We start from the raw sequence: 13818 nt of genomic DNA, 5'->3' as shown, positions 1-13818 counted from the left end.
ATGGTTTTCTGGCAAATGAGTACGCAGACATTTGTTAACGTTGGAGCCTTGGTTAAATTTCGTCTCAGATTCACTGCAAACAGCAATTCTATGTCCATTCAAAATCATCTTGTAATTTTCTTGCATTGACCTCTTTCTGATGTGCCCCTCTAGTTGTTTCCACTTAACACTTTCTTCTTCAGTTTTAATTATATGAGTCTCAGAAACATTTGAGTGAAAGGTCAGTCCAATCCCATTTTCACATTGGGTCAAATACTTATTTTCAACACGAATGAGGTCACTTTCCTGATTTTCAAAATCTTCCTTCAACAAATATTTATGTTTGAATATTTGATTTGAGTTTTTGGTTACTGAAACACACGTCTTGACAGAAGTAGCTAACTTGAAAGGGCAAGTTTTGCCAAATACTTTATATTGTTCACCACTTGGGGCAGTGAGATTCTTTCTACGGGCAGATGTCGCTGTTTGGATATGGCCGTCAGGATATCTTTGATGCCCTTTACTCTCCCCATTGCTGCCCTGGTCTATCAGTAACTGGAAATTCTCAAGGGTACTATGTTCCCCCGTTTGCACTTTTTGAAGAGAATGTCCTAAGCACGACGTTCGCAGGAAATTCTGGGTGCATGGTGAAGATACAGCTGAAAGATACCAAATAACAGTAAACTAACATCATCCCATTTAGTACTCTCAGATGATCACACTGTAGAGCTCTATTATATAACCTTAAAAGCAATCAGAAAATGTCAGTCAAAAGTTTGAGTAGAGTTCATCAGGATTATAACCTCCATGGACACAAAACTTGCACAACACACAGACCATATAGCCTAAAAGAAAATTCTGTAGTAGTGTCATGCTACAGTTAAATCATTTTCCTCTACTTCAAATAATCAGGAAAAGTACGACACGAAACCAAAATTACCACAGAAGAAAACTTGAACCTACAACTGAAATCAACAAAATAGGATACAGTAAACCTAAGACTATAGCAACCACAGGAAAGATCTTTCAGAAAGTATCAAAAAAGTGATAGAGCTTTCAATCAAGATAAATGAAAGATAAGGACCAATGTTAGTTGCAGCAGTGCAGTGAATATAGATGCATTATAACACACTGCCAAAATAAAAATGTGTACAAGAGGCAACAATGGATAATTATATGTCCATGAATTGATACCAATAGATGAGAATGAAGTCAAAAAATAACATAACCACCTATACTCCATCATGAAAAAAAAAAATCACTACTGCTGACTAAGTTTATTGCAAGGGTAATTGAAAAATAAACAAATAAAACAAGCAAAGAAACAAAAAACTAACTCCAAAGAAAAAAAGTCCTAGGTCCAATCATTTTACTTCATGAGAGAGTACATAAAAAACTCCTCAAGTATTCCCTAGGAGTGAAGAGAACGGAATATCTGAAATTACTCTCTGTGGTAAACAGCATTACCAGGTAACCCAATCAAAGGAAAACACTACTGTAAAGACCAGATATTCCTAAGATAACTATCTTAGTTCACAGACAACATGGTGTTTAGAAAACCTTAATGAATCCCTATATTTATTTTGTATTATTTTGGTCAATGTATTATTTCTGCTATGTTTTTACGACTTTCAATTTTCCTATTTTTTAATTCTATAAATGCTTCAGATAAGGAAAACATTGACATAAAAAAAAAGACACCAAAAGGATCTAGAAAAGGAAGACAGCAGAAATTTAGCAGTGGAAGAAATAACAATGCAAATTTGAAATTATTTTATTTAGAAACAAAAATGAGAGGTAAATAAAACAGACCAGAATAAAAAATAACATAACGTTGAAATTAATGCCCTGTTTAGGAGAACAACAATACTGGCATAGCTTCAAATACGTATGAAATGATATACAGACAAGGCAAAAACTATGACAGAAATCCACTCGGGTGGTTGGTTGCTCAGTTGGTTAAGCGCCTGACTTCAGATCAGGTCTTGATCTCAGGGTTAGTGAGTTTGAGCCCTGTGTTGGGCTCTGTGCTCACAGCTCAGGGACTGCACCCTGCTTTGGATCTGTGTATCCCTGTCTCTTGGACCCTCCCCTGCACGCACTCTGTCTCTCTCTCTCTCTCACAGAAAGGAACATGTAAAAAAAAAGATTTCCACTTAATGCCTAAAAATGCACAAGTTACTAATATTGAAATAGGACTCTTAAACCCACGAATTCAGAAATCTTCTTAGACTTATAAGAGAAATGAAAGTTGAATTCAAAATAAAAAATCTCTCAGCACAGAAAAGGCCAAGATCACATGCATTGGTTGGTCAATTCTAACATGTAAAAAAATACTAACTAAGGATAATCTTTTCAAAATCCTATAAATAGTCGAAGAGTGGAAACGTATTCAAAACTATCCTGTGAGGCCAGCATTCCTCTGACACCACGCAGAATGAACACAATATAAAACCAAAATGTCTGGTTGTCTGGAAGAGTCTTGCCAGTCTGACTTCTTTTAGACATCCATTTGCATGCCATTTGTTTTTCCATTTCCTCATGGTCAAGCTGCAGGTATCTATATGTCTAAATGAGACTCCTAAAGGCAGCAAACAGATTTGTTTTATTACTTTTGTTTGTTTTTACCATTTTGATACTCCTGCATTTGGATGTCTGTTTCCTTCCAGGATTATGAAAGATTTCTCCTATTATGTCTTGAAATAAATGTTCTGTGTCCTGTTCTCTCTTTCTTCTCACTTCCATAATACAAATATTATTACATTTGATGTGGTCTCTGAGTTCCCTACGTCAATAGTGTTGTACGATTCTTCTCCGGTCTTTTGCTTAGACTCATTATTTTTGTTTTTATTTTTCTAAGTGACAAAGTCATTCTTCTCTTACTTCCAACATGCTGTCCACTGCTACACCTGTTTCCAATATGTTTTTTACTTAAAAAAAAAAAACTTTTTACTTTTTGAGAGAGATACAGAGAGTAAAAGAAGAGAGTGAGAGAGAGAGGGAGAGAAAATCCCTATTATTATGCTACAGGAATTCACTACACAGACCAAGATGGGGCTCCAATTCCAAACGGTAACGTCATCACCTCAGACAAATTCAAGAATTGGATGCTTCATTGACTGACCCACCCACATGTCCCTCAATCTCCTTCACTGCATTGTTCACCTCGGATTCTTTTTGAAGTGTTTTAGCTGCCTGGTATGGTTCGCACTATTCTTTTCTCAACAGAGACAGTATCCTAATGACAGTTTGTTGCCTTACATTCTCCATCAAGCATGTTACTAACAACTGTTTCACTTAAATCTCTCTTCATGGCCATATCTTCTTCTTTGACTTTTGCTGAATTCTTCCATCTTGGTATTTTGTCTCTGCCTTCCTCTGTATGTTAGAAGACAGTTATGTCTCTGGCCAGATCAAATAAGCCAGTGGCCTGCAGATGCACTCTGTGACTGCTATGGACAGTGTAAGATCCCTGGCCTAAACATGGTAAGCAATAACTAGGGACGCTGTAAATTGAGACTTGACATCAACTCCACCTGAACTAAGGAAATAAAAGGCATCAAAATAGGCAAAAAAGAAGTCAAACTTTCACTTTTTGCAGATGACATGATAGTCTGCATGGAAAACCTGATCGACTCCACCAGAAGCCTTCTAGGACTGATCAATGAATTCAGTAAAGTAGCAAGGTACAAAATCAATGTACAGAAATCGGCGGCATTTTCATACACTAAAAATGAAGCAACAGAAAGAGAAATCAAGAAACAGATTCCATTCACTATTGCACAAAAAACCATAAAATACCTAGGAATAATCTTAACGAAAGATGTAAAAGCCATGTATGATGAAATCTATAGAAAGCCTATGAAAGAAATTGAAGAAGATACAAGGAAATGGAAAAACATTCCATGCTCATGGATCAGAAGAATAAACATTGTGAAAGTGTCATGATTAACCCAAAGCAATCTACACATTCAAGGCAATCCCCATCAAAACTGCAGCAGAATTCTTCTCAAACCTAGAACTACTGTAAAATTCATATGGAACCACAAAAATCCCTGAATAACCAAAGTAATACTAAAGATGAAAACCAAAACGGAAGGTATCACAACCCCAGACTTTAGCCTCTACTACAAAGCTGTCAGCATCAATACTGTATGGTATTGGCACAAAAACAGACACACAGACCAATGGAATAGTATAGAGAACCCAGAACTAGACCCACATATGTATGGCCAATTAATCTTTGACAAAACAGGAAAGAGTATCCCAAGGAAAAAAGATAGCCTCTTTAAGAGATGGTGCTGGGAGAGCTGGACAGCAACATGCAGAAGAATGAAACTAGACCACTTTCTTGCACCATACACAAAAATAATCTCAAAATGGCTGAAGGACCTGAATGTGAGAACGGAAACTATCAAAACCCTAGAGGAGAAAGCAGGAAATAGCCTCCGTGACCTCACCCTCAGCAATTTCCTACTCAACACATCCCCAAAGGCAAGGGAATCAAGAACAAAAATGAACTTTTGGGACCTCTTCAAGATAAAAAGCTTCTGCAAAGCAAAGGAAACAATCAAAAAAAACTAACAGGCAACCAACAGAATGGGAAAAGATAGTGGCAAATGGCATATCGGATAAAGGGCTAGCATCCAAAATCTACAAGGAACTCCCTAAACTCCACACCGAAAAACGAATAATCCAGTGAAGAAATGGGCAGAAGACATGAATAGACACTTCTCCAACGAGAACATTCAGATGGCCACAGAAACATGAAACGATGCTCACCATCCCTCATCATCAGGGAAATACAAATCAAAACCACACTGAGATACCACCTCACACCAGTCAGAGTGGCTAAAATGAACAAATCAGGAGACTATAGATGCTGACAAGGATGTGGAGAAAAGGGCACCCTCCTACACTGCTGGTGGGAATGTAAACTGGTGCAGCTGCTCTGGAAAACAGTGTGGAGGTTCCTCAAAAAATTAACAATGGAACTCCCCTAGGACTAATCAATATCACTGCTAGGGATTTTCCCAAGGGATATAGAAGTGCTGATGCATAGGGGCACATGGACCTCAATGATCATAGCAGCACTTTCAACAATAGACACATCATGGACTGAGATTTTATAATAGTCTGTGAGTTTTAACATCTAAATGCATAGTATTAATATGCAGGAATGCTAGGATACACATAAATACGTTAAATTACTTCACCATTGAGCCACGAAACACACACACAGTGAAATTTTAAATTTTAGTTAGTAAAAAGACAAATTAAGTTCTGATGTGAAATAAAGGATTAGATATTGTCAAGTGGGATATGTTCTGTGATATTTTGAAATTTCTGAGCCTCGATTTTGTACAATTAAAATTTCAGCCTCTAAGACATTGACAAGCAGAGAGTAGAAAACATGTAAGCTCTGACTCCAGTGTTCCTGGGATTTCTGCATCAAACCCCAATATGCCCACTACTCCGTTGACACACTAGTCACAAGAAGCAAAACAGAGGTTAGAAATGGCATAGAGGTCCGCAAATTACAGACATACCCTCTGGGGCTCTCAAAGCAAAGCAATGGAGAAGCTCACACATTATGGAGATCCTCACTGGGGGAGGTGGGGTGGGGGGGTGGACCTGCACTGGAGCTGAAATACTGTCCTTGGAGAATCAAAGAACATAACGTATCAGATAACAGATGTCCCTCTGTGAGAGGGAAAGACATAAAATTGGGCTTCACAAATGATTTTCCATTCAAGGACAGCTCCTTGAACTACACTTCAAGTTCTAGCTTCCTCCTTCACACTGGCACCTCACCTCGGTCATCTGCTTCCTTCCCACCTACCTGGGTGTGAGGCTACCATCTCCTTTCTCTTCACACCCCGCAGCTCCTTCTCATGCTCCAAAAAGATGACCAGGTCTGGTTTTGATACAAGGAGACCTGTTTATCAGAAAGAAGGAGTGTAATTATTGCTGGACATTCGACCTTTCAACCCAGTACTGTACTCAGTAGACAAGAGAGGACATGGGAGAATTCTAAAAACTGGCTTCCCAAACGCTGTTGCTGCAGAGGGAGCCTCTTCAGAACCTGCAGGAGGAGGTACAAATATTCCCATCATGACCTCCCTTCCAAGGACACCGATACAATAAGCAGGAAAAACTGGAGTTTGAGATATGGGCAGTACCATCTTATGCCACTTAGTGTTTAGAATTGCCATGAATTTACAGAAATGATGGTGGTACCCTACAAAAAGGGAACTTGAATCTGAAAAGGAATCCTCAGGTTATTTCCCTACATCTACAAATCCCAACATTCTTCCCTTACTGCAGGGATCCGGATTCCAGTCATGCAAAGAGGAAGCTGCCAAGAAAGAGTCTTCAAAGAAAGGAACAAAACCCTGAGTGTGGTTTGGAAATCTGGAAGGAGTGATCCTCACCCAAGAAGAGGAGGTGCCCATAGGTCTCTAGTATCACATCCGCGTACAGTTCCCGCTGACTGTGGCTCAGGCATCCCCACTCTTCCTGAGAGAATTCTAGAGCCACGTCCCGGAAGGTCAGCCGTCCCTGCAATAAATACCAGAGTTATCCAGTGGCCATTGGCAGTGCATAATGGTACCTAAGGTGAGAGAGGCAATTACTGTCACCAGGCAGACTCCAAGAACTGACCTTCACTGCTTACCTGCTTGTACCCACTGACCAGGGTCCCTCATTTTACTTAACCGCTTTTTTCTCTCTTTTACTTCTAGCAAAATACCCTATGGACACAGTTTCCTGTGATGGACACAGAAAACATTCAACAAAATGTAAACCCTGCCCTTGTGCAGGCCCACTTTGACCTTAGCCCGACTCATCCCTGTGCACATGGATGACGGAGTTGACTCATGCAGTGAGGACAGTTACCTTGACCTCCTTGTAATATCAAAATCTCCACCCAAGTAGGAGCACACATTGCTTACAAAAGACACAAACTATGTACCGAGGTGTTCTCCTAAGGCACATGTGCCTCCTTATGTCCAGTGCTACATAACATGACAAGGCTCCACTTCCTAATTAGCCACTGAATCTAAAATAAAAGGAAAACATCACACACACACACACACACACCCTTAATCTCTGAGTCTCTTATTTGGATGGTATTTCTTCTGATCTCCTTATTGGCTGGAAATCAGTTTTCCTTTGCGTGGTGACAACCCGACTTGCTGTACTTTCATCTCAGACTCTAAACAATTTCAGGATTTTCAGACACACAAATATGTCAATCATGTGATTCTGGTTTTCATTTTCTGAAACTATAAAGCAGTAAATAAAAGGGTATCTCTATGACCAGAGTGTAGGGTACAATAAAAACTTCTTCTCTTACATATTCTATCATGTTTTGCTGTTTTCTCTCCACCTGGTGATAAGACTCTTTCAGAGGCAGAACTTCAAGGGGACAGATGGTTCCTTCTACTCAGGGAAAACTCCCGTATGTTAGCAACTGTAAAGACAGCTGCTTTAGCCTTTCCTAATTCCTACTAATTTCTCACCTAACCAACCTTCACTCAGAAGTAGGAATATCTCTATGCCCTTATACAGCAGGAAGAAGTTACGGAAAATGAGACCTTCTATCTTTAACAACCTTAAAGATGTAAGGGTCAAGGGGGGAAATGACGAGGGACACAAAATCAAGAGACATGCAGCTTCAATTAAATTTCCTTACACCTTGCAGCTCAACGATACACACCTGAGACATGCAAACATGCCCTTCCTCGAGGAACACATAGCTGCTCTAGGGCCTTAATGTTTATTTTGTTATTAAATCCTTCAGACAGAGTATGACATTCCGTTAGCACTGGGCTGCACGATGTAAGGAAACTCATTTCAAGCTACATTTCGTTTGCCTTTGCTCTCCTCATCAAAAACTACAAGCAAAATGCAACTCTGAAGAAAGAAACTTGCAGGTCAAATGTGATGGTTTCTCAACACTACTCAGTAAATCTAAGAGCTTTAGGGACAATGTGGGGAAAGGTCAATATTATAGGGGAGCCATCTGGCAGAGAGCACCAAGTCAATTAAAGAAGTGAACAGGAAATAACTAAAACAAATTGCTATTACTGCCTAAGACACACCAAAGGACACATAATCACTAGAGTGTTCTGTTCAATCAGATTATCAATCTAATGACGAGCTTACAGTGGATTTATACAAAGTGCCATCATGTATCATGTCAGTAGACCCTGCTTCGAGGCAAACAGGTTTGAGCAATGGATTGCAGAGGGGCCCACAGGCACCACATGGATGAACAGACGCAGGCCAGCAGGGGACCCCACACAAAAGATCTATAAGCCCTAACTAACTAACAGCTACTTTCAACCAGGCAGAATTACCAAGTAAGGGCAAATTCCTTAAGTCGCCATACCGTCTCATCTTTCCCCTGCAAATTCCGCCCCAACTCACTGCCTCCTGGTAGCAGCCTCTCCTCTGCTGTCCTGCCCCCACTCCCTTGAGGGTTCTTCAGAAATCTTGGGTCTAATTCTGCCACAGGTGAATTCTGTTCACCGCCCATGCCCTCAGCGTCCTGAGGATCAACAACCCGTATTTGGGAGCCCCCATCTCAATGGAGGAAACGCCACATGGAGACACCTGTTTCCGTGTCCTGTCATCTAGTATGTTTTAAACAGAGTATCTTTTTCACATCTTACAAACAAAGACCACCACCCGCAACCCTGGTTGTTCAACGTTCCAAATCATTTTGGGCCTCATATACATCCTGTGTTTTTTGCATTTATTTTTTGTTGCAAAAAGGTAGTTTTATTATACCAGGAGGAGAGGACATGTCGCCACCAGGTGTCACAATGGGGATGTGAAGGGTGACTGGTCATATACGGGGCAGCTGGGAGAGAGAAAGGCTAAAGGGAGCCTCCAGAAGGACTCTCATATGCTTAAGAGGCTTCCTAAGATACGGGAGGCCTTGCATTTTTCACTTTCTTAATCGTGGTCTAAAGAGAAATACTGAAGAAGGATCGGTTCTCCTTGACTGAAATCCCAGAACCCGACACCAACGGCAATCAGAATCCTGGACTCAACGCCTTCCTCTTTGGATCTGTCCCAAAGGGAATGTTTGCAATACATTCAGGACTTTATTTCAAAGTGATCAATGTTGATGTCATAGTGAAAGCCGGATGGGAAAATATAGAGAAATCCTGGTTCCTGCAGGGGAGAAGAGTTCTAAAGACCTAACCTTGAATATCATTCCTGAGAAGGTTTGGAACTTAGGTGAAAACATGAGGCAGAAACATCACAAATATAGAAATCCAATTTGTGGTTTTGAAATCCACAGAAGTGGAGGGGGGAGGAGGACACGGCCTCCAAGCTGGCACACCAGGCTTACCTGAGAGCTGACCATTTCTTCTTCTGTCCACTCGTCCTGCAGATTTCCTTCTCAGACGGAATGTGTGGAGAAATCACAGCTGCATCAGGAGAAAATGGCCTTAAAGGCACCAAGAGAACTTCTCACCAGAAACGTGCTCACTGGCCGGCAGGACTTTCAAATACAGAAGAACCCAGCTTCCTAGATTGCCAGTTGCGCTCTAGCCAGTCCAGGGGTCCCTGAGGGACAGACGGTGTCTGGGAGACAGGGATGAGAGAGCCATGAGATTCGTTTTGATCACCAGGCAGGCATCTCTGCTCTAACTGAAACTCAGCTTTATTTACGGTTAAGTGTATGGGGAATGGCACAGAAGTGGCATTTGCCTTAGACAATGATTTCTGATGATTAATTTTGTTGATATGTAAAAATTTCCAAAAAAATAGATTTGTAGAAGACTCATACATAATTTTGAGCAATAGTGATTGATGTAGGTGACTTAGATGCTTATCATATGGGGAAGGAAGGTATCTTCAGAATTCAAATACAAGACAATCTTTTGAGCATAGCAAAGGCAGAAGTTAGTTCTTTGTTAGCAGGGATCAATAGAGGGTCTGCTTAAGAAGAAGTATAAGAAAAACAGGATTCTCAGGAAATGCAATGTGTGCTCACATAATCACAAAAGAAGAAGTTCCTACAGGAAGTTCTTTCACAAGGTGCAATCAGCATTGTAGGGCCAGGAAAAAGGGACAAGTCACTCAGGATACAAATCAACAACGTGCCTCTAGGGGTCAGTGCCAAAAGACAATTGAGTGGGAGTGGATATTGGTCATCATGTGACAGCAAGAGGCCTTGCAAACCTGCCTTAACCTCACAAGGACCAATCGCAAGTTGTCAGTTCAGAATGGCTCCCAACAAACTTCACTTTTGTTTTTTTGCTTTCTATGCAGTAATTTTTGTAAGTGACTCTCTGCCTTCCTGTTTCCTTGTCTCAATCTTCTCTTCTCTAAACTGCTGTAATTTTATTAATTTTATTACCTTTTTATTTTCTTTTGGAGAGAGAGCAGGAGTAGGGGAGATGGTCAGAGGGAGGAAAGGAAAGAGGAAGCGGGTAGGAGGTAGGAGGGAGGAGAGAAGGGGTGCAAAAGAGAGAGAGACAGAGAAAGATAGAAACAGAGAGAGAAAGAGGGATTGATTCCCAAGCAGGCTCTGTGCCCAACACAGGGCCCGACCCATGACCTGGGGATCATGACTTTAGCTGAAATCAAAGGTCAGAGGCTCAAACAACTGAGCCATCCAGGAGCCCTTAACAATGCTTTCATTCTAACACGTCCTATTGGATTCAGACAAATGTTATGAAACAAATCATTTTTGTTGGCTGTTGTTAAGAAGCTGTGAGGTCCAGAATCCCTGTTTCTCCATCCCCATCAGGTACTCCTAGAAACACCTACTTATTTAATACAATCCTTGCATTTGACCCACTGTATGAGATTCCTGGTGCTGCTGTAACACAGTGTAACCGGCTGGGTGTCTGAAGACAAGACAAATCCACCCTGTTGGAGTTTCAGAGGCCAGAGATCTGAAATCACAGTCAGTAGGGTCCCGCCCCTTAGGAGGCAGGGCAGAACCCTTCCTGCCTCTTCCTTGCTCCCCCTGCTGGCTGGCAGTCCTATCCACACCTGGACCTGAAGGTAGGACACTCCCACCTCTGCCTCTCTTGTCACGTGGCTTTCTTCATGGGGGACTCTCTGTCTAATTTCTTCCTAGTTATGAGGACCTCAGTCACACTGGATGAAGGACCCATCCTCCTTCCTGTACCTTACGCTGAGTCGTTCTGAAAGGCCCTATGTCCAAATAAGGCCACACACGTTCCACAGGTAGACAGGTTAGGCTGTCACCACATCTTACTGGGGGGACACAGTCCAAACCGTAACACCGTATTTTGTACTTTTCAAAAGATGGGCTTTCTGGAATTTGCCCCCCTGTCCTGTTACTAACTCCAGGAGGACCTAGGGCAGAAGGTGTTCCTATGTGTACAGGCGAAAAAACCCAAATATCTAATGGTGAGAAGACAGGATACTGGGGGTTTCCTTTCCTCTCTGCAGGCTAAGACAGACCAAGGTGGATCAAGGACAACAAACCTGAGCACATGTGACACCTATTTCGGATCATGACCCTTTGTAGAATGACCAAGTTTCCATGGTATGGAATACGGCCCTGATCTCCCTAATTCCAGCATCCTCTCTTGACAAAGCAGGTGATGAACTCTTCAGGAGTCACACCCATCCAACCTTGACCTGCCCTCACCTCGAGAGAGAAGTCAAGAAAAAGAAGCTCAGAGAGCAGCTTGGGTAGAGGCCTGCCACTGTTCCCATATCTACAAGGGGATCCCTGGCATCCAGATCCTCCAGAAACAAAAGAGATGGAAGGAAATCTAGACAAGACATTCCTCCAGGGGCGAAGCCAAAAATTCGAAAACATAGCAATTTTTCAGCCCCGTATTCCGTGCTCTCACTTTCTCTAATGGAAGCTGATAAGTAGAAGTTAGAGTAAACCTGTGCCAATCAACACAGAAGACTATCCAGGTATTTACTGGCAACAGAGGTAATGCTGTACAATGACAGTATGAAATGACTCCCTATTAGGAGATCAAGAAGAATTAAGGGGAAACACAATCCTGCATTGGGTTTTAAACACAGGAAGGGTGGCGGTGTGGAATGGGGAGTAGCAGATTCCATGAGGCTCCAAAGGAAGACCAGGGAAGAAGTGGGAGAAAATGCAGGCAGAGACAAAGGGCCACACCCCACCTGTCAGCTTTCTAAGACTCATCCTGGTGAAAGAGTGGAAGAGGAGCACAAGAGGTTTCCTCTCATCACATCCACCGCACTAATCAAAGAATCATGGGGGCGCCTGGGTGGCTCAGTCGGTTGGGCCTCCGACTTCAGATCAGGTTCATGGGTTCGAGCCTCGCATCGGGCTCTGTGCTGACAGCTGGCTCAGGGCCTGGAGCCTGCTTCCGGTTCTGTGTCTCCTTCTCTCTCTGCCCCTTCCCTCTCATGCTCTGACTCTCTCTGTATCAAAAATAAATAAAACATTTAAAAAATGAAAAAAAAAAAAAGAATCGTGGACATTAGGGTGAGTACGACCAGGCTGGAGAAGGTTAGGCAGCTTCGTAAAAGAAACAGCATCTCTGTACACGGCAGATACACAGATTGTAAGGCACGGATGAGAGATCCAGTCCCCAGGTGTCTCCAGAAGTATTAAAAAGTAGAGATGGAGAATATATCTTTCTTTTTATTTTAAGCATTAATTTATTTAGTTTGAGAGGCAAAGACCTCTCTCATGCACCCGAGCAGGGAAGTGACACAGGGAGAGAGAGAAAGAATCCCAAGCAGTCTCTGCTGACAAGCACAGAGCCTGAGGTGGGGCTTGATCTCAAGAGCTGTGAGATCATGACCTGAGCCAAAGTCAGATGCCCAAAAGAGCCACCTAGGCGCCCCAACAACAGTCCCTGATGAAATCCAAACATCCTCCTCTCCAGCGCACACCAGACGTTCTGAGCAGGTAAAATGAACCTATTCCCACACTCATGGAAACAAAACTGCACAACACCAAGAACAAAGAGTAAACCTTACAAAGAACCTGCGATGAGAGAGTATTTCAACCCCAGGAATAACAACTAGCAAGGCGGTATGATTTCCAAGGCCACACCACAGATGCCAGAAGATAAAGGAGATAAGACATCAAAGTGCTGAGGGACAGAACTGCCAGCCTGGGACTCAGAACTCACCCAACATGCAACCAAAAGGCGAGTGTGGCTTCCCCAGCACATACAGCGCTGTGGTTATGTACCCGCTACCCGCGTACTATCTCCTTGAGAAGCTTTACTCTGAAACTCAACACCTCTTGTTAAAAGACTCTAAATACTGGGGCGCCTGGGTGGCTCAGTTGGTTAAGCGGCCGACTTCGGTTCAGGTCATGATCTCACAGCTTGTGATTTGAGCCCCACATCAGGCTCTGTGCTGTCAGCTCACAGCTTGGAGCCTGCTTCGGATTCTGTCTCCCTCTCTCTCTGCTCCTGACCCACTCATGATCTGTCTCTCAAAAATGAATAAGTATTTTTTAAAAATTAAAAAAAACTCTAAATACCGCCACAAAAACATGTTATTCTGGTCCAACTCATTTTATCACTTCATGGAAATAAATGAAATAATTTCTCCCTATTGAATTCACATGAATCGTGTCTAAAATACAGATTTAAAAAAACAAAAACTGGAACAAGAACCTACCGGTTAGTCCAGGCCTATGATTCGGCTCCCGCCTCATTCAACAGAACCACCAAGAACCACATGGATTCAAGAGGGAGCAGCAGGCCGGCTGAGGGACCAAAGGCCCCCCAACCCCCAGAGGATGTGTGTGACACTCCTGGGACACTCCCACCTGCCCAAAAACGAAGGAAAGGGGGGAATAAAAGGTTACCTGAGAGAGATCAGAGT

The 13818-nt window shown here is 42.3% G+C and overlaps 1 protein-coding gene across 1 annotated transcript in view; it reads right to left on the bottom strand.

The window, feature by feature from the left end:
- LOC115295657 (zinc finger protein 664-like) overlaps positions 1-13818 on the bottom strand; it is a 16104-nt gene extending 2286 nt beyond the window's left edge. The window contains 5 exon segments of the mRNA XM_029943757.1: position 5781; positions 5818-5917; positions 6414-6540; positions 9347-9582; positions 13612-13818. Coding sequence (XP_029799617.1) covers position 5781; positions 5818-5917; positions 6414-6540; positions 9347-9361 — 243 coding nt within the window. The 5' untranslated portion in view covers positions 9362-9582; positions 13612-13818.

Source organism: Suricata suricatta, chromosome 7 (genome assembly GCF_006229205.1).
Source record: "Suricata suricatta isolate VVHF042 chromosome 7, meerkat_22Aug2017_6uvM2_HiC, whole genome shotgun sequence".
Taxonomy (NCBI): Eukaryota; Metazoa; Chordata; class Mammalia; order Carnivora; family Herpestidae; genus Suricata; species Suricata suricatta.
The sequence above is the reverse complement of the archived record's forward strand: the minus strand, read 5'-3'. Positions and strand labels throughout refer to the sequence as shown.